Source organism: Brassica napus, chromosome C4 (assembly GCF_020379485.1).
Source record: "Brassica napus cultivar Da-Ae chromosome C4, Da-Ae, whole genome shotgun sequence".
Taxonomy (NCBI): domain Eukaryota; kingdom Viridiplantae; phylum Streptophyta; class Magnoliopsida; order Brassicales; family Brassicaceae; genus Brassica; species Brassica napus.
This window is the reverse complement of record NC_063447.1, coordinates 31,952,844-31,973,279: the sequence shown is the minus strand read 5'-3', so window position 1 is coordinate 31,973,279 and position 20,436 is coordinate 31,952,844. Positions and strand designations below refer to the sequence as shown.

At 36.4% G+C, this 20,436-nt stretch overlaps 1 protein-coding gene and 1 long non-coding RNA gene across 4 annotated transcripts; one reads left to right on the top strand and one right to left on the bottom strand.

Annotated features, from left to right (window-relative positions):
- The first annotated feature begins 11,441 nt into the window (after positions 1-11,441).
- Positions 11,442-12,839, top strand: LOC125585145. 3 transcript variants are annotated; one of them, XR_007322070.1, is made up of 5 exons: positions 11,444-11,785; positions 11,881-12,059; positions 12,160-12,232; positions 12,329-12,454; positions 12,554-12,839. It is a non-coding gene; the product is annotated as an uncharacterized LOC125585145 (long non-coding RNA). The 3 variants fall into 3 exon arrangements; XR_007322071.1 differs by having other exon boundaries at positions 11,442-11,764; positions 11,881-12,232; XR_007322069.1 differs by having other exon boundaries at positions 11,443-11,785; positions 11,881-12,232.
- Positions 12,840-13,533: 694 nt separating this feature from the next.
- Positions 13,534-20,097, bottom strand: LOC125585144 (importin beta-like SAD2 homolog). The gene is made up of 22 exons (XM_048753718.1): positions 19,847-20,097; positions 19,603-19,735; positions 19,443-19,530; positions 19,186-19,335; positions 18,589-18,751; positions 18,275-18,459; positions 18,009-18,182; positions 17,468-17,613; positions 17,264-17,387; positions 16,996-17,176; positions 16,456-16,615; positions 16,300-16,341; positions 16,078-16,196; positions 15,794-15,992; positions 15,507-15,638; positions 15,320-15,423; positions 15,057-15,236; positions 14,792-14,931; positions 14,559-14,698; positions 14,326-14,474; positions 14,078-14,204; positions 13,534-13,991 (listed from the first exon to the last, which is right to left on the bottom strand). Exons 1-22 carry the CDS (start codon positions 19,937-19,939, stop codon positions 13,828-13,830), a joined length of 3,093 nt encoding a protein of 1,030 aa, XP_048609675.1. The 5' UTR covers positions 19,940-20,097; the 3' UTR covers positions 13,534-13,827.
- Positions 20,098-20,436: the final 339 nt, after the last annotated feature.

Genomic DNA, 20,436 nt, shown 5'->3' with positions numbered 1-20,436 from the left:
AGATTTGTGAAGAGATAAGTAGGGGTTGCAAACCCACCATCAACAATAGCCCTCCCCCCAGTTCGGTGAGAAAGTGATGCGAGTGAGTCGAATTTAGAAAAATAGAAGGAACTTAGCTCGGCGTAAATCGAAATTGGCCAATCAGGATTTTCCTTCTCTTGAAAAAAATGTGGTTGGGATCGTCGAGTTTGAAGAATTGAGACGAAGCTCGGCTCGTCGGGTCTTGGACGGATGAGATGAGGTTCAGCTCGTCGCTTCCTTGAATGATTATTAGGTTGGGCTCGTCGCTTCCTTTCCCTTTTTTTGGGGAGGCTCTAACCTGGGTGCGAGACTGATAGACTCCTCGGCTTCACTTTCGGTTCAAATTTTTTTAGGCCCGTCACCGAAAGTGTTTATTCTTACATCAGAGAACGGGTCTGGCCCCGATTTAACCCCTAAGGTAGGATCGGGAAAAGTGAGTGAGGCGCGGCCCGGCTTAACACCCAACCGATCACCGACCATCGGAGAATGGGTCTGGCCTCAGTTTAACCCCTAAGATAGGATCGAAAAAAGTGAGCGAGGCGCGACCCGACTTAACACCCAACCGGTCACCGACCTATGCTGTTAAACCGACCTAAGCTTCACTCTCGGGTCAAAGTTTTTTAGGCTCATCACCGAAAGTAATTCTTCTTTACAAAGTGCATGCATAGGCATTTTAAGGCGTATGTCTGGCTTATCCCCCTTTGATGATATGGTGTAGATTATTGGCTTCGTCGTTGTCGAGTCGGGATAGCTGACATTGTCGTTGTCTGGTCGGGATAGTTGGCTTCGTCGTTGTCAAGTCGGCATAGCTGACATCGTCGTTGTCTAGTCGGGATCGTTGACACAATCGTTGTCGGGATAGTTGACATCGTCGTTGTCGAGTCGGGATAGTTGACATCGGCGTTATCTGGTCGGGATAGTTGACACCATCGTTGTCATGAAAATCAATGATGACAGGCTGAGGTGAAGTTCTCTGGAGTTGTTGTAGAAAATCATCATTTATTTAGATTGCTTCTTTCCTTTGAGAGTTGTTGGAGTATACCATCATTTCATAGGATACTATTTGTCCTTGGGGGTTGTTGTCATATGTCATTACTTCCTAGGTTGCTTGTTGCTTTTAAGAGTTGTTGAAGTGGGTCTCTCTTGGACTTTGTTGCTTGTTGCTTTGGAGAGTGTGTGAAGTAGGTCCCTCTTGTCCTTTGTTACTTGTTGTTTTTGGGAGTGGTTGAGAGAGTTGTTGTAAGTAGGTTTCTATCACATGTGTCATTTAATAAGCTCTCGGTCTGCCACTTTCTGGATGTTACTCTGTGACTATGGGTTGATAATGACGACGACGGCTGACTGTAAATTCTGTTTTTACCACCGCTAAACTTCGTGCGTCTAAGAATTCTAGCCCCCTCCTTCTAGCGCCAATTTTTGAATCCTAAATCCGGTAATGGGGTTTAGAAGACGATTATTAGGAGTTAAATGTGATTAGAAAGGGGCCAAAGTTTTGTTTATTGAAATGTACGCAAAAGACCAAAAAGAGATACAAAGAAAGAACTCGTCGTCGTATGATGAACGTAGAAACTCGAAAATATTTCTCTCTCTAATCTCTTTCTAGATTCTGCTCTGTGAACTTGTGTCCCCCTTCCTTTGAATGCTCTCTTATTTATACTACTTCGGTCCATTATTCATGCGTCATAGTGGTTGTGTGTCAGAGGGTTGGTTCGGCGATCATGATTGTACTTTAGCTTGCGTAGGTTTGCATCTACAATCGGCGATCGGCGCAGCCTATACTTCTAGGTGTCTGTTCCTTGCGTGCACCGACGGGTTATCCAGACATATGGGCCGTCACTTCGTTGTTGGGTTTCTTTGGGTGAATATATGTTCAACTCGCTAATGGGCCGAAGGCCCATCCTCAAACAATAGCCCCCCCCCCCCCCGAGTCTAGCACGTTGGTATGCGTCGGACGTAATTATTACTTTTGAGCGAGTTGTGCATGTGTGTGTGTCAAGGACGCGTGTTGCCCTTTCAATGGCTTGTTATCCTCGAGAGTTGAATCGGTTGAAGTAGGGCGTCAATTCTTGTCATTCCGAAAGTCGTTTAGTCACATCGATAGGCGTCAGAGTAGATTTCCTGCCGCCCTGCTTGCCTTGTCATCTTATGTTCCTCACTTATTGCTTGTGCTTCCTCGATTCCCTGACTTACCATCGTTCCCTTGCATTTAAGGTATCTTCCTCTTTACTTTCTCGATTTATTTCCTCCGTCGTCGCTAGGTCTTTTTATTTCCGCTATTTTCAAATTTCTTGTTGCTTTATCTCTTTCATTTCTCCGATGGATGAACATCTTTCATCTTTAATTAGAACTCCTAAGATGACGAATGTTGATGAACTCCTTCTTGCTTTGTCAGCCTCCGGTTCCGCTCCTCTACCGGCGAATTCAGCTACTGTGGGCCTTGAGGAAATACTCAACCCGCCGGGTCCGGTTTTGTCGTACGCATTAGGTGACAATTCTGATGGTGAGTCAGGTTCAAAGGAAGATTCGGCCGACGGTTCGCCTGGGAGTGATCATGGGATCATACGTTCCTCCTCGCTCAATGAGGATTCTTTGAAGCGTTTGAGAAAGAAGTGTGCTTTCCCGGAGGACATCGAGATGAGGGTTCCACTTCCTGAGGAGAGGTCGTGGTCGTCCCCCCCCCCCCCAAGATGGATATGCTTATACAGTCTGTACTTTGCTCAGTCGAAACTATGGTTTCTTCTTCCACGATTGCTGGCTTCCTATGCTCAGAGACGCGATGTAGCAATTTCTCAGATGTCTCCGGCCGCTATTCGAAATATAGTGGTGGCTCTAGTTCTTGGCACGGAGGTCGGCGTTGATGTTGATGCTGAGTTTTTCAAAGCGATTTATCAGATGAATATGATCACTGACGAGACGTTCTCTGTTAGCATTAAGACTCGCTGCGGCCTTTTAGTGGGGCGTGGTCCATCCAAAGTCGACGGTTGGCAACAAAAATATTTCTTTGTGCGTGTCAGCTCTTCTTCCGTATATGATCCCTCCGTGGTTTTTAGGACTGAATGGAATCCACAACGTGGTAGTTTTACTTGTCTTTTGTGGAACGATCTTAGCGTCGCTAGGGTTCATCGTAGTATTCCTCGTATCAACGTCGGTGAGTCTCATTTATCTTTCTTGATTTTCCTATCAGATTTATTCCATTTTACCATCCTTGCTCTTATCATTGTTGTTTATTTTGTTCAGCTTGTCGGGAGATGAATGATTCCATGCTTCCCTCTGCCTCTGAATCGTTAGAAAGGAAGAGAGGAGATTCACCGCGGAAGACAGGGAGAGTTAAGAGGCATATTCCCGAGTACTCTGACGTCATCAAGGAGTCTGCATCTGGTTTTTCTCTGAAATGTCTGAAGGGAAATGCCTCGTCTTTGCCGGTGCCGCCTCCGAGTTCCGTTGTTGTTCTTGTCGCCGACTCTGTTGATGTTCATGTTGCATGTTCTTCCATGGGGGAGGTGGGGAATAAGTTGAATTCGACGCCCTTGTCAAATCCTCCCAATCTCGAGCTTTTGATGGCTCTTTCTCCGGTGGTTTCTCCTCGTGATCCTGGTGTTTTGCCGGTTGTGAAGGACATTGGCGAGGTTGGTGCTGATGAGCATGCGGGGTCTACCAACTCTAAGGGGGGAGATGGGAGGATGCCTGCTTCGCGAGAGGACTCTGCCTCCCTGTTAATGCCGCCCGAGGAGTATGCCAAGCTATTCTATAGCTTTCGTTCGTCTTCGAGTTCCGCGCTCACTCCTGGGGATTTGATTTTTTCTCAGTCGTACGTTGAATGGACTTCTCTTGAGGCTTAAGTAAGTCTCGTGATTTTCGGTTATTGTTTTCTTCTTTCGGTCTATGCGTTATTTTATTTTCTTGGTTTTTGTCTTCAGTCGAAGGTGAAGGGTAATCTCATGATCGATCAGTATGATCGGGAGTGTAGGTGATTGTCTGACGAGCTTGAGGCTGAGCATCGTGTTCTTGGGGGAGAGGGAGAAATCGTCGAGTCTTTCTTCTTACATTGGAGAACGGGTCTGATCGATCTCAAGAGAAGCCCGATGATCAAGACGAGGTAGCCTCATGATCTTGCCTATCTTTTATATTAAAACAGAAGTCACAACCTTGATTTATGTGTGATTTTTTAAAAAATAGATCTATTCCTAGAAAGTCATATTACATTTAATATCTAATCTTATCATTTAAATTTTAGGCCTACCAGAAATTTTTATTGGGTTATCAATAATTGGATTTAAACAATAGATGATCCATTGGATTTATATATAGTATAAATTAAATAGATATAATTTAATATTGTAATACTATACCTCTATATGCTAAATATTTAAATATTTGTCGATGTTAACTTTTAAAATTATAAAGATTTTTTTTTAAATAACAAAAATCATTTTATCTAAAAATGATTAATATTTACTACCTTAAACCAATGAAAACAAATTTTAAACTATATAGTTTATTTTAAAAATTAAAAAAAAAACTAAATGTTTAATTATTTACTCAATAATATATATCTATGAAACGAAAAGTTTAATTTTTTAAAAACTTTATAAATTTGTGAAATATTACAATATCTTTGAATATGACGATAAAACAATATTTTACTAATCTTTATATATATAGTTATGATTTTAATAATGAAATAATAATCCGAAAATATATATATATAGAAGAAGATACAAATACATGTAAAAGTTTGAAACAATCTATTCAATGAAAAAATATACAGTAAACTTATTATGTTTTAAAAATTGATAAACACATATATATATATATATATATATATATATATATATATATATATATATATACCAATTTATAATTGAAAACAAAATATTTATATAAAAATAAATGAAAACAAAAGCCTGCGCGGTTGCGCGGGTCGAGATCTAGTTCAAATTATGTTGCAACATAATCAGTGCATGTTTTTTTTTTGTAACATTAATCAGTGCATGTTGCTCACATTTCGTCACATATTCAATTGATTTGGTTGTATATATGATTTCATACCTTGGACGTTGCACAGCTTTTGGCTCAAAGTTACATATATATTCAGGACACCAAAGACTATATACTTTGAGTTTTGATCTCATTTACAAAAGTAGAAGAGAAAAATTCCGAACTTGGAAAGGTCGCAATAAAATTTCATAACTTGTTTGTTATGAGCAATTAGGTTTCATATTGGTTAGTTAATTAGTTGCTTAGGTAGAAATCATGTTTGATTAAATACGTAAGAAGTGATTTTGTTAGAGCAAAGAAGAAAAACATTACATTTCAACTCAAACATATTGTCATATTTACACTCGAATCTTGATTAATCTAATCAAATTTTCTCTAAACCAATTGAGTTAGCTGCAAGCAATACAAATCATTTTCATGTAACTGGTCGTATTCCTAATCAACTAACGTCGCAATATATATAATTTCATGCTCTGTGGGCTACCTTCGAATTATCTTCCCTTGTAAAGTTGAAGCTTGGTTATCAGATAATTAAAATTAGAAAAGGCTTTACATAACTAATGGAGGCTCATGAATTGGATCCAAGGATTGAAATAGATTGATTTGATTCGTTTGCAGAAAAGCACGAAAATGAAGGTTTTAGAAGTGTCATTGGCACCTAACGCTTGTGTTATAATTTGTTGATAAGAATGAAAAGTCGTTAGTCCATAATGTTATAGGTATTTCAATATTAAAAAGGCAAAAATCTAATTAAAACTTCAAATTTTATTGTTATTGTCAAATCATAAAAGAAAAGACACTCATACTAACAATGTATAGTATGTGTGGGTTCACCTTCTAGAAGTCAAATCTATTTACAGAATAACTTCTTCACTCAAATTGGAAATGGTTCTTATATCAAAAGTTTAAATATTTTGGTATCGTGTCAAAATGATCGAAAATATAGCCCTTTCAAGCAACCACCGAATTTTGTTTTAGCCATCATTTTTTTTCGTCGGCTATATACATGTTCTTATGATTGTGCAATTAAAGTTCTAATAAAATCTTGTAAATAAAAAATGGTGTTTAAAAATTGATTAATCTATATATGAATTTAGAAGATCAAAACTATCATTTGTATATGTTACTTAATCATATTTGCCTTCTTCTTTTTATGTCAATTAAATAATCATATTTGTCTATCTGTTACGGCCTAAAAATAGTTTTCTACTCCCTCCGGATACGAATGTAAAATGTTCTATATTTTTATCTTCTATATAAATGTATGATGTTTTGAGATATAATTAATGCATTTATTTTTAAAATTCAAACATAAATTAAAAATTAAAATTATGAGTGGTGAAACTTTATTGATATAATCAAAAAAATAACATTTAAAATAGTGTATTTATTGTTTCTTAATACGTGTGTAAAACCTTAAACATCTTATATTTAAATAGAGAGGGAGTATATTTAAAGGTTTCCATCTCCTTAGATTACCATCGATTTCACGAACACCGAATTCGATGCACCTAATCCAATCAATACGTTCATAGGACCCCGAAAAGAAAGTTGTTACATGACGCAAGTTGATGGAAAAAACAAAAACTAATAGGAATATATCATTAGGAAAGGAAAGCATAGTCGACAATACTAATATAACTGATTATTGAATTCAAGCATTAGTAGTATTTCTTAATTTTACGTATAATAATAATGAAAAAGTCGACAGTAACACCAATATTTTCGAAAATGAACCCGATAACGTAGTAGGGCACACATTGTCCTATGACATATCAAAGAATGAATCCTTTTAGATGGTTTTCTATATTCTTTTATTTCTTTCATCGGGTCCACTGGGTCAACTATAAAACCCCCACTCTGGTTGTGGTGGCACTCGGAGTCGAATTCTAGTGCAGCAGAGTTGACAGCAACCATTTGCTCAAAGCCTCTTGGCATACAAGAAAACGGTTTAAGCAGATATTCAAGATAGATAAATCTGGAATCAAATTCTACAATGGACCACATGGGGTCAAAAAATTCTATAATGGACCTCCTCTTTTTTATTTAATAAATGAATTAAAAATAAATCAAAAATACGGAGAAAAAACCATGAAACTTAAGAAGCTTTACTTATTTACTAATTCACCCACTTACTATCGTAACCCACTAACCCGATCCTACTCAATCTGGATCCCTAAATCTCTAAATTTCTCTATTTCAATCGTCACTCTCACGTTCATCTCCATCTTTCATAACTTTTTTTTGAAACATGATTTTTTTTTTGAAACAAAAACGTAACTATTTCACCGAAACCAAACTGAAAATTAAGTAACATTCATCTATTCCCTTCTTTGTTACTCTATTTTCATCTACTCCATAATCAATCATGATTCACAACCTTAAAACCCTAGATTTTTTTTTTCAATTTTATCAAAATTTCTCCATTCCAAAATCCAAATCAAAATCTAAAAAATTCTCAAAACCTTACGAAATTTCGTTCTTATCCCAAATCGATCAGTTCCACATCATTCTCGATCCATTTTCGCTCATATATATTGAATCTCATCTTCAATGTACAAAATTTTTGAAAACGAAGAACACAGAATATTACTAGTACAACTAGTACAACTAAAACTAGTATAACTAATACAATTAAAACGTGTATAACTAGTACATCTACAACAAGTATACATAGTATAACTAGTATAATTAGAACAACTAGAACGTGTATTACTTTACAATTAATATGGTTATATTAGGTTTTGTTTTCAGCTTGTGAATGATGTTATAGAAGAGGATGATGTAGAATATATGAAAAAGTTGGTCCAATCTTCCACTGTATGGATTCGTCAAAATATGTTAAAAGTTTATTTTATATAATATGTATTTGGATAATTATTTGTTTTACTAGTTGTACTATTTTTTTTTAAAATCATCTTTAATACCGAAGCCGAAGAAAACAGTAGTGAAGCCGAAAATGTTATAGTAGAAGAGGATTTAGAAGAGTATACTGAAAATATAACTTAGTGGTTGGATAAGCCTTCTCATCCGTTCAGGTCTCTTTCATGCAAGTGATATTAAAACTTATGTTCCTTTGATGCTAAACTTGTTTTTTTATAGCTTTCGAAACTATTAAAACTTATGTTCCTTTTGAAAGTTATGTTTGTTATGAAAAAACATTGTTTAGTTTAAATGTACACGTTTTTTGGTATAACTAATACAACATGTTCAATTACGCAATAATATTTAAGTAATGTACAACTAGTACAACGAATCGACATTAGTGTTCAACCACAATGTATAAAACATGATACACATTTAAAACGTGATCCACATTTTAAATGTGATCCAAATTTTTTTAAAAATATTAAATCAAATAATAAGTATAGTTATACCAGTTTTCTAGTTGTACTGACTGTACATAGTTATACTAGTTTTTCAGTTGTACCAGTTTATGCATAGTTGTACTTTGACAGTGAAATAAAAAAAAATATTAGTTGTACCACATAATAAATACATTTACCTCAGTTGTACAATTTATTTATGTTTACATGACTTTTCCCGGTTAAAATACATTTCATGTATGTTTTCCAAAAATTATGTGGACAAAGAAGTTAACAAACTTTTAAAGTATAAGGTAAATCATGCAAACTTATGAGATGGTGTAAAAACTGAAAATAAAAGTAAAAAAAATATTAAAATAATAAGGAATCTATCTAAATGATGCAAACTTACGTGATGGTGTAAGCATTGCAAAAAAAGAAAAAAAATCATAAAAATAATAAGAAACATATCTAACACTAGGTGATAGACTTCTCGCCCCAACATCTATTTTCTTTTTATGGATTTAAAAATAAGATATGAAATAAAGAAATTGTAAACACATATACAATAAAACATGGTGAAACTTACATATTTCGACATGAAGAGATGGCATACCAATAATTTTATATATGATTTTCTATAGACATTACACATACTTGGAAAATATTTTAATGTTATCAATAGAAATATACCTCCATCAAGAAAATGAAAGCCTAAAAGACACAAAATTAAAAGAAAAGTAGATTAATATGATCGATATAAATAGTAAAACTAATATAACTACGAGAAAAATATGTATGATTGGTTTAACCGATACAACTACGTTCTTTTAATAACACGTAGTTGTACCAAATTTTGGGGTGTACAAGTTTGTACATAGTTGTATTTTGGTAGTGAAATTGAAAACCTTAGTTGTACCACATCAAAAATAAATATACCCCTGTTTTACTACTTCTATATGTTTACATATCTGATATCACATATAATCGAATCATAAATTTGGTTAAAATGCATTCGGTGTATGTTTTCAAAAATATAGTGGACAAACATGTAAACAAACCCTTAAAATATAAGGTGGAACATGAAAACTTATGAGATAGTGTAATAATTGCCAAAAAAATATATTTAAAAAATTAATTGTTTTAGGAGAGACCATTATAAACACACACCAATTTGGTCATTTGATTTTTTTTTGCATAAGCAAATAATGACAAGTGATAATGATATATATATGAATGGTACAACTACTCAATTTTAGTGTTCAACCACAATGTTTAAAACATGATACACGTTTAAAACGTGATACACATTTAAAACAATACTAAATAAAACAACAAAGAGTTGTACCAGTTTTCTAGTTATACCGACGATACATAGTTGTACTAGTTTTTTAGTTGTGCCAGTTTGTGCATAGTTGTACTTTGACAGTGAAATCTAAAAATATGAGTTGTACCTCATAATAAATACAATTACCTTAGTTGTACCACTTCTTTAGGTTTACGTGACATTGCCTGATTACAATGAAATCATCAATTTTGTATAAATACATTTCATGTATGTTTTCCAAAAATTATGTGGACAAATAACTTAACAAACCTTAAAAGTATAAGATAGATCATGTAAACTTATGGAATTATGTAATAGTTTTTTTTCCAAAACTTCAAATAAATTAAAAGAAACTTTTTGAGTACATACCAATTGGGAATATGATTGTTTTCTCATATGGAATACCAAATTTGTTTTATCAATTTCTGAATATCAAAGTTGTACCAGTTGTACTAGTTATACTCATCTAATATATAATAAAAATTATATCAATTGTTTATATATCTAGTTTTTGGAGTTTTACTAATACTTTCACATCATAACTTTGTAAAAATACGTTTGATGTTTGTAAAGATAAATCAAATATATTCATAAAATTTATAGTTACATATGTTAAGTAAATGATAATCATTAAATTTTTTTTTTTTGTGTCTTTAGCATAAAAAAAGGTTGAGACTTTATTAAGTAACAAGCCGGATGTATTGACTTTGACACAGTATAAAATCTCATAGATAATTGCACAAGCTGGTAAGCCAACACTAGCTGCTTTTACTAGACCTGGCATCTTTCATATCTTTTGAAATTATAAGTACTTTACTCGCCGAAACATCTCCAAACTTCCTACATTCCACAGAGAGACCATTCAATAGCTGCAGGTTTCAATACACATCATAAGTTAAAAAACGCAAAAGTCCACTTTAATTTTTATAAGAATTTTCAGTGAAGTGTTTGTCTCGAGAGGCTTGACATCAAAACTCTGACTGATCCCACTCTTATTGAAGATGTGTCTTTGACAGAGCTCAATCTTGGTATAGGACCTGAAAAAGCTGTTGATTTAGCTTCCATTTCTCAATACTTAGGCCTTGAAAGCAAGATTTTTCATGCATATCGAGTATATCGGTGCTATACTCGTCTTAAATGGACACAAGGGATCACCGGAGGTCGCATAAGAGAGATGAGGGAACAGTGACAGACAGAGAACTTGGAGAGGACAAGCTGCGGTGGTGAATCTTAGTGTGGTGAAGGCACATGGGTTCAGTGAAGATTTCAAGCTCTGGTCTTGGAAGAGAGTAGGCCACGGTGGATGAAGAGCTTCATCCACGATGCAGATGTCATGGAATCGAATACATGTTGAGCACCGAAGCTGTTGGGTTCGCTGGGGATCGATGTCTCAATCAGGTTTAGTTGTGGTTCACCAAACCGGCGGAGGAGTTGGAGAATAAAGCCTGAGAAGAGGTTGTGGTATCGGAGCTCAAGATAAAGCAAGGGATGTTACGAGTTTTGACGCCATTTAACATGGTGGATAACAAGCTTCATCGTCGATGCCGATGCAGTGGAACAGGGTTGAAGACGAGGAGTAGTAGAAGAAAAGACGCAGAGAATGAGGAAGAAAAATCCTACGCCTGCGACCACAACTTTTTTTAATTTTTTTGTTTTTAATTTTATTTTAATTTAGTTTCACTAAGACCACCTTCGTTGGGAGGCTTTTCAGTAGGGTTTTAAACAAAAGACAAAAAAAAAAAAAAATGAAAAAAAGTAAAAAAAGGATAGAACCGCCCCTTAATATGGGAGTTTTAGGATTGGTAAGCAACTCTTACCTGTCACTTTTGTATTGGTACTCCTGTTGTCTCTCTCTTTCTCTGCTTCTCCTTCCGTCCTTTGTCTTCTTCGCGTTTTGATCTGAAATCAATTTTTTTCTTCCTCCAATCTCGATTTCTCTCCTCTTTGTTGTTGCGTAAAGACAGCCGTATCTAAGGATCGATTTAGGGTTTCCCCAGCGATGTCGCGGCGAGGCGGTGGACCCGTGACGGTGTTGAATGTGGCGGAGAAGCTGTCGGTGGCGAAATCCTGCAGGTGGCACTCCTGCAACCCGGCGGATCTGTACCAAGCTCCGGTAATGAAACACGTCCCCGAGGTCTGATCTAGTTAGATTTTTGATCGATCTTATGATGAAGTTAGATTTGCTGGATTTTTCAATTTTTTGATTAATTCTGGTTTTGAGTTGGTTAGGATAAGAAAAATATCAAGAAGACATAGGAGGAGGATGCTAGGAGAAGCGATTGGCTAGTGCTGTGGCTTGATTGTGATAGGGAAGGTGAAAACACTGCATTTGAAGTTGTGGATGTTTGTAGAGCTGTGAAACATAATATGTATATACGGAGGACTCATTTCTCTGCGTTAATTGACAGGTTAAAGAATGCTAAAACCCGCTATTTTCTTTTGTATGTTCTCACTCTACATTAAACAATAGAATCTAGTGTAATGGTGTGTTGACATTTGAATTCTTAGGGAAATTCATGAAGCAGTTCAAAATCTCAGAGAGCCTAATTAGTTGTTTGCTCAGACTGTTGATGCTAGACAAGTGAGTTTTCTCCTGACACCCCTGTAATGCTATTGTGTTAATAACTCTATTAGATTTGTGCTACTGCTAGCTAATATTTTCTTTTGAACTCTCCAGGAGATAGACCTACGCATTGGTGCTTCTTTCACTAGATTTCAGACTATGCTTCTGAAAGATAGGTTCTCCATTGACTCCACGGGCAATAAAGAGAGGAGTCGTGTAATAAGTTATGGTCCCTGTCAGGTAATTTTCAGAACTACCAGTCTAATTATGTATATCAGATTCAGGTAACCATTGTTTTCATGCAGCAAGGTATGATACTTTTTTTTGCTTCAACTGCAGTTTCCTACACTAGGCTTTATTGCAGAGAGATACTGGGAGATCCAGGCACATGAACCAGAAGAGTTTTAGACAATCAACTGTTCTCACGAATCAGAAGATGGCCTTGCCACCAAAGCAGAGAACAAGTATGTCATGTTTTACAATCTTTTTATAGGTTTTTTTGGTTTGATCTACTAAACAATTGAAACATGGAACAGAGTTGAGAAGAAGATGTCTGTTAAAAATTGCTAATTATAAATTTGTATTTAAATTTTATGAAATCTAATAATTTATAAGTTTTATAAAATTTAAATTTAAAAATTCAACTTATAATTATTTAATAATTATTTAAGTTTTATAGGGGTTCTTCCATTGGAGGAGAAAAAAATTATTTCCATTAACCAAGGTTCTAAACTTGCCAAATCATCTTATTTACTCTTAATTATTAAATTAAGACTTCTAATGGGTTCTAATGGATGGACATGCTCTAAGGGTGTTAAAATAATTTATATGATAGAGGTCCCATACAGATTTTTTTTAGAAGCTGTAGAATATTTTTTGACCATTTGGTCCATACGAGATTTTGGTCCATAAATCTGGACACATTTATCCAAAATCGAGAAACCAAACCGAATTTCATAAGTATCTAAATCGATGATATATCTTTAGAGTCAAAAATGAATTGACCGAACCGAACCAAAAAAACAAGATGTCCACTCTAATTCAAGAGATTAAGCTTTTTTAAAGACAACTGCAGGTTACCATCTAGCCTCTTAGTATAACTTAGTATTTAGATTTCTAATCTCATAAACAATGAGTTTATAACTGTGAAACCAAAGTGGACAAAATTGACCGTTTATCACAATGGAATCCATTTAACTACAGCTTAACTGGCGATGGCTGAGAACGAACACAGGCTCTAACGAACGATTTAAGTCAACCAATCAAGATAAAGGAACTGCTACAGCCGTAAATGATAATTAAACAAACATAAAAGCCCATAGTTTAAAAAAAAATATATGCCACCAATCCCAATCGGAGAACATAAAACACCCCTCTCCAAAGGGTTAATAATCTGTTCTGTTTGAAAAGAAAAAAGATATGGTCTTCTGTTTTAGTCTATTGGATGATTAAAAAAAAATGATGATGAAATGCAAAACTGGAGATGGCAGAGATTGATATCTCTGAGACATGATTTGAGAGTCGACCAGACTCACCTAAGATAAGCCTCTCTACTTCCTTTTTTTTGGATAAAAAGGCTTACAAACAAAACAAAAAAATGCAGCCAAGTGAAATCAGGAAAGAACTGTTGTGGATGCTTGCTTTTCAAGTTGCTCCTTTAGTATCTCAGCTCTTCTCTGCTCCGTGTGCTGAGCGATATTGTTTGCGAGCCCTTCGTAGTGCGGGTCTAGTGTCTGCCTAAGGCTTTGGAACCTGAGCGAGTCCGTTGCTTGCATTGCTAATAAGATTAATAGAATAGCAAATCAGAAGATTATACCATCTATCAATATATATATATACACACACATGATAGATCTTTGGTACCTGTGACAGCATCCATGAAGAGTATGAAAGGATCCACTTCATCAATTGGAGAGTCTAATTCCTCATCGCTATAATCATCCTCTGAAAACTCATCATCATCATCGCTGTAAGAGCGGAAGTCCTTTGCCTATAAAGATAATGCACAACAGGAAGCGACGACAGTGAACCACTACTCACAAGCATAGTAATACCTTCTTCAAGAAATATCACTTGAGAGGCTTTGATTCTAAGGGGTTTAGAAGACAAACCTGTGCTGCTAGCTTGCGGAGTTTACTTTCATCAGTTTCATCTGGATTCTCCTCATCATCTTCATCATCTTCATCATCTGTCTCAAAGTCATCCATGTTGTCGTCATCACCATCTTCTTCATCTTCTTCCTCTTCTGCCTTTGCAGCTTCTGTTATACACGTTCAAAGAGGAATATCAGTGAGGGTCTGTCATAATAAGAAAGAAAAAAACAGAGACAGTAAAAGGCACTGACCAGCAAGTTGATCCTTGTATCCCACTAAAAGCTCAAGAAGAGCCCTGAATACATGTGGCAAGACTTCTCCGGGTAATTGACCAGCAGGAAGACTGAGAATTGACGTCAAACCCAAGATGCAAACTTTCTTATCATGCTCTCTGCATTTTAAGCAAGGAAGATTGTTTATCTTGAAATGAAATGTGAAGAGAAGATAAGAGAGATGAGAGGATACACAGATTAGATTCACCCACCCCTTGAAGTTAGCATGTGCACCATTCTTCTTCTTTTCTTGCAGCATGTGGAGCCATATAGTCAAAATATCGGTTGCGAAACCCAAGCGTTGCAATATGCCCAGTGTCAAAGGGGCATTGTAGTAGAAGGCATTTGCAACCTGCCCAAAGGGTGTTAGAGCATTACATTCAGACAATCAGGAAATACAACAGCTTAGCTTGACTCTGTGAAAGGAATCTAAACAAAGCAGCAATTAGCAAAATTTAACTGGACTACTTTGCTTACCACTTCAATCAGAAGACATTTAAAGGAAGATTTCTCAGCACCTCGTAGCCGATCTAATGTGATTCTCAAGTAAGGCTCCATACATTGGTCCACATGGCCCTTACAGGTCTGAAGCACGATCCCTAATAGCTTCGGAGCTGGCTCAAGGTCACTATCATCAATATTCTTGTTTGCCATAAGCTGTCATGGTAAAGAAATTAACAAATTAGTTAACGAATATAAACTACTTCATTTCTTTATGAATAAAAGTATAGTGAGCTTACCGAAGATATCACACTCCAAAGACTTTGTTGGTAATCTGGTTGCTTGCAAGTGAGATAATGCTCAGTCCCCCGGGATATGTAGTTGTGCAGAGGGACCAATATGTCTAATGAATTCAAAAGAACGATCAAACAAAAGAGAGAAAATAAAAGAATTATTGAACTTTATAAAAAACTGCAAGTTTCATACTTGGGAAGAAGTCAATAGCCCAATCCACGAGTGCTTCCATTATTAAAGGCCATAAACTCCACATGTCCAACGATATCGTGGGTGAAAAAGTAGTAATGTACGAGACGATCTCAAGGACCTCCTCGAACACATCTGTCCATACAAAATACGTGAATAAATCACCATGTTTAGATTAAGATCTACAAATTACATAAACCCCAATGCATTCAATGTAATTCATTCAAAGGAACACAAGAAGCAGATAAAAACTGCAAATATATATGGGATCTGGAAAACACTATGCATACCTTGACCATCAGTTGTCAGCATTTTACGCATTATTGGCAACAAGTATGGTTCAATCTGACCATAGAGATGAGGGAGACTACTGATAGATTCAAGAATTGTACTGATGGCACGGAGACATCCCACAGCAGCCAACGCACCAGTATCATCAGCTTCATCATCACCGTTGTCAGTATCGACACACTTCCAGAATGCACTGGCCTGGAAGTTATTAACAAGAATAGGGTTATTAGTGCTGAAAGCAAAATTATACTCAAAATGAGGACACAACAGAATATTATCTTACCAAGTTCTGGCACAAACCCAAAGCATAAGGAGAAATCTCCTCTCCAAACTTATACACGATAGTCTCTAAAGTAAATGCAAGATCTTCGTTTTCAACTTCATTCATTAGCTTGAAAAATTCTGCATAGCACAAGTCCATACCGATTATTTCAGTTGATTAGCTTTTGAGCGAATTAAAACAGTAGTAAGTACAACTATTAGCAAAATCATTCCAAAAGCGTACCGTCAAGAAGTTGAGGCAAAACTGGACGGATCTCATCTAAATCTGCAAGACAGATAAATTTTGTTGAATTTATACTAATCCACGTTGAGTACAAAAGGCCCAAAGATGGAAAAAGTCGCAGGAAATCTTACAAAGAGAGGGTGGTGCAATACTTACTTTTGCAGGCGTCAATGAATGAACGCAAAGCAAAGACTGAGTCCACCCGAACAGGAAGTTCTGGATCACGCATTCCGGAGATAACACAATGCAGTGCCTTGGAAAAGTTGGTTTGGTCTGAAAAATTAATGTTCGCGTACTGCCCTGCAACCCACGCAGCCTACACAGAAGACAGAATATGTTGAGAAATAAGCTTGACAAGTTACAGCATCCATGTGATGAAACCAATATGTCACAGCCACCTAGAAAGGTAAGGATGACAAAAACTAGTCAACAGCAACACCTAAACAGGCATATCCTAACCCACAAAAGGCATCCATCAAGAAACATCACAGGATAGTGATGAACAAGAAATTCAGTCACAGTGACTTCACAAAGTAGTAGTAGAGAAATCCAAGCATTTGGAGATATGATTTTCATAACAGAACCGAATGAGAAGGGGGCCTAAACAAATGAATAAATATAAATGAATAGATGTATATTTTCGTAACAGAAACGAATGAGAAGGGGGTCTAAATAACCAAAAGCAGTAACTAAAACCTTGGCTCTAAGATGACCAGCTGGGCTGCTGAATTCAGGAAAAACATGTTGCACTAACATATTCTCCAGCTCCGATTTGTAGGGTTCGGTCTGCCTAAGTTTATCACAGAGTGTCCCAACAGCAAGCAGAGCACCATCCTTTTGACGATAGGGCTTTTGTTCTAGAGGTGCTTCACCATATCTAAAACAGAGAAACAAAGTAATTATATCATGTCGCAATTATATAATTAGACCCTTTTCTATATTTGTAGATATAGTTTGAGGGTACCTCTTAAAAATGCCCACAATGAACTGTATAAACTTTGGGAAGTTGTCTTTTCCACGCTTTCTGACCAGCTCAGTCACGAAGTCCATAGATGCAGTCCTGGGACTGTACAGATCTTCAATTATATCTGTAGAGCAAGTAATGCTATTATAAAAAAGCATGTTTTAGGATTATCAAAACAAGACGAAGAATACTTCAAGGACATACCATAACCCTTCCTCACATACTCATGCGGGTCTTCATCCCAGAGTACTTGATCATCATCATTGAAGCACATTAGAGGGAAAATGATCTCAAATAGTAGAACATCAAGGTGGGGCTGCAGTAAGGTGTACATGCTATTCTTCGGGATACTGCATAGATACACAACACAACTCAATAACAAAACTGGTACACCAAACATGATAAAGGAACCGAGATACAGACAAAGCCTTTATCAGTTTTCAAGGAAAAATAGAAACTGCAACTAGAAATTTTACCCAAGACTTTGTAAAGATAAAATCGAGTGGTACCAAATTCCGAGTTCGCAGTCTAGACACATTTTAATATTTCTAACTGTCGCTGTGATCACGGTTGGGAGAAACCAGAAAAGGCATATATAGATTAACTAAAACCTCTACAATAAAGCAAAAAGATTCTCCCCAGGGACTTCACGTGTAATTTTGTTATTTAATAAATCCAGAGTACTCATATTCAAATTAATTTCTAAATATTATCACAAGTATGTATGCCATAGAGAATATCCGACCTGTTGCTTAGATATTGAAGAATTAGGTTGATGACTCTGTCAGGAAGATATCCACCGATACGAATGACATTCAACAATTTCAAGTGGCACTCCAGTATCTTGGCAGCGTAGTTCGTCTGAAACATTTGGGCGAAGGCTTTATTTTCTGGATTCTGAAGTTTCAGATCTCCAAACCTGTTATGGGTTTTTAAACAGGTTATTTAAAGATAAATGAAAAAAGGTTCAAGGTTGTAAGTGAGTAGATAGGTTTTCATGATCCTGCATACCGAGTGTACAGCCTGTTTAAAATGTGAGCAACCCACTTCTTGGTCTTCCACCATCCCCATGATTTTCTAAGCTCAGGGTCTTCAGGTTGGCCTTCTAAGGGAACAGGACGTTCCAAAATGTTTAGGAACAGAACCATCCAAGCATTAAAAAAGTTTGGAACAAACAATGGTCTCGGAAGCTCTAGCTGGATAGAAGAAGGATGAAAGAGATATATAAATCCCTAAACAAGAACTATATAATCCATATTTTTTTCTAGTTGAAGCTTGGAAGCAAAGAACGGTTCATAATAAGTACCACAAGATGTACAACTTACATAAATGCATGACCAGAATATCTTGCAAATAAGCTTGATATGGTCTGCAACTTCAAGAGAAGGACTTTCAATTTGGACGAGCTTGTCGAATATATTCAAGAGATGTGGAAACGTCTCTTCGACTACCCGGTAAATGGGTGCTCTGTCTTCATCTGACTTGAACCTATAAACAGAAAGTGGGAATATGAGGGAGGAAAAATACTAAATGAATTATTTTATCTAGAAAAACAGAAGCTAGTGCCCTGAATTTGAATAAGAGAACTGATAATATCAAACCCACAGAGATATGTCACTCCAACTAACCTACATGCGCATTACTTTTCTGATAGTCTACTACTGATAATATGCAACGGTTTGTAAGTTCAAGAATGGGAAGTTGGCAACATAAGCAAGAGACAGCTACAGAAATTTAGGAGAAGACTAGACACAATCTACAAATCACTCGTGCAAAGAAGCCTTTTCGGAAGGCAGAGTGGAGGTAAAAAGCACCACTGAGTAAAGAATCTCAGATTAAGTGATTAAAAAAAGAATAACTCCTAAGCCCATGGTCATTTTAGGACAACCAGATTCATGACGTAAGTAAAAAGGCAAACTAACTCGTATTTTGAAGACATAATCCGCAACACAAACAAGGCTCCATAAACTTGTTGATCTTGCAAGTTATGCTTCACCCAGTCCAGGAGATGGGGCCATTGCTCAGGATAGTCAGCGTAAATCAATGTCTTCAAACACTCTCCCATTTGAACTCTGCATCACAAACACACCAATAACATGCTATAATAAGGACCAACAAACAGAGGTAAACTTGAAAAAATTGAGCACAAGAATGCTGCAGGGTGTACAATAGCTGGTACCTCAAAATAGGTGGAAGTTGAGAGACATAAACAAGAATCTGGTCCCTGACAACATTCTTATCACTTGGCAAGATCTTGCTCTGATCACCTGCACAACAAAAACAAGGAATGACTAACAAGTTTCGTTTATTTCAAGAGACTCAAAAACGATTAAAATTACCAGAATGAGGATCCCAGTGCTTAGCGATGAAGTTCTTGAAATGGATACTAGCAGCTTGGCGCACAGCAGGGTCACATCCACCGTCAACAACAATTTGCAAAACTCTTATCAAATGCTGCGGAGTGTGCTTAATCTGCATAAATCAATGTTCCACAAGCATAGATTAAACCGATTGATCTATCTTCCTAGAGAAAATTGCTGACCACAGTCTAATCAAGTCAATCTTAGTTCGGATAACAATAACCTGATCAAGACTCTGCTCAGCAGCTTTACGCTCGTCGGGATTGGGACTGCAAGCAGCCGCAGCAATGATTACTGCGAGGTTAGACAGATCCATCGGGCAATTCAGCAACAGGTTCCCCGAGAAAGAAGCAGCGCGGCACGAATTTTCCGGTGAATCGAAGAGACGAAGAATCAGGAGGAAGAAGATGACCGACGAAGACGAGGACGATGAGAGAGAGAGATATAAGAAGGAAGGTCTAAGCTAGGGTTTTAATGAATGGTTCGTTGGTCTGTTACGGTAAGTCTCTTGCACGCGCGTGGTAAAAAAAAAGTGAATAAAAAATCCACGTGACTACGAGAGACACGATACACGACCCGGACTTGCCTGGACCTCTAGTCACCTATTTATTTTTCACCGCTTACTCGTTTAGTTAGTTACGGTCAATCGATTGACTTTTAGTTATTTTCTACGTGTTTTCTATATAATCAAATCAAATGATTTTCTTAATCAAATCAAATGTTAATAATTAATTAACAAATCCAAATGGAATTTGATTAATTTAAACTTGTTAAACTATTTTGTCATCTTGTTAGTTATTTGATAATTATATT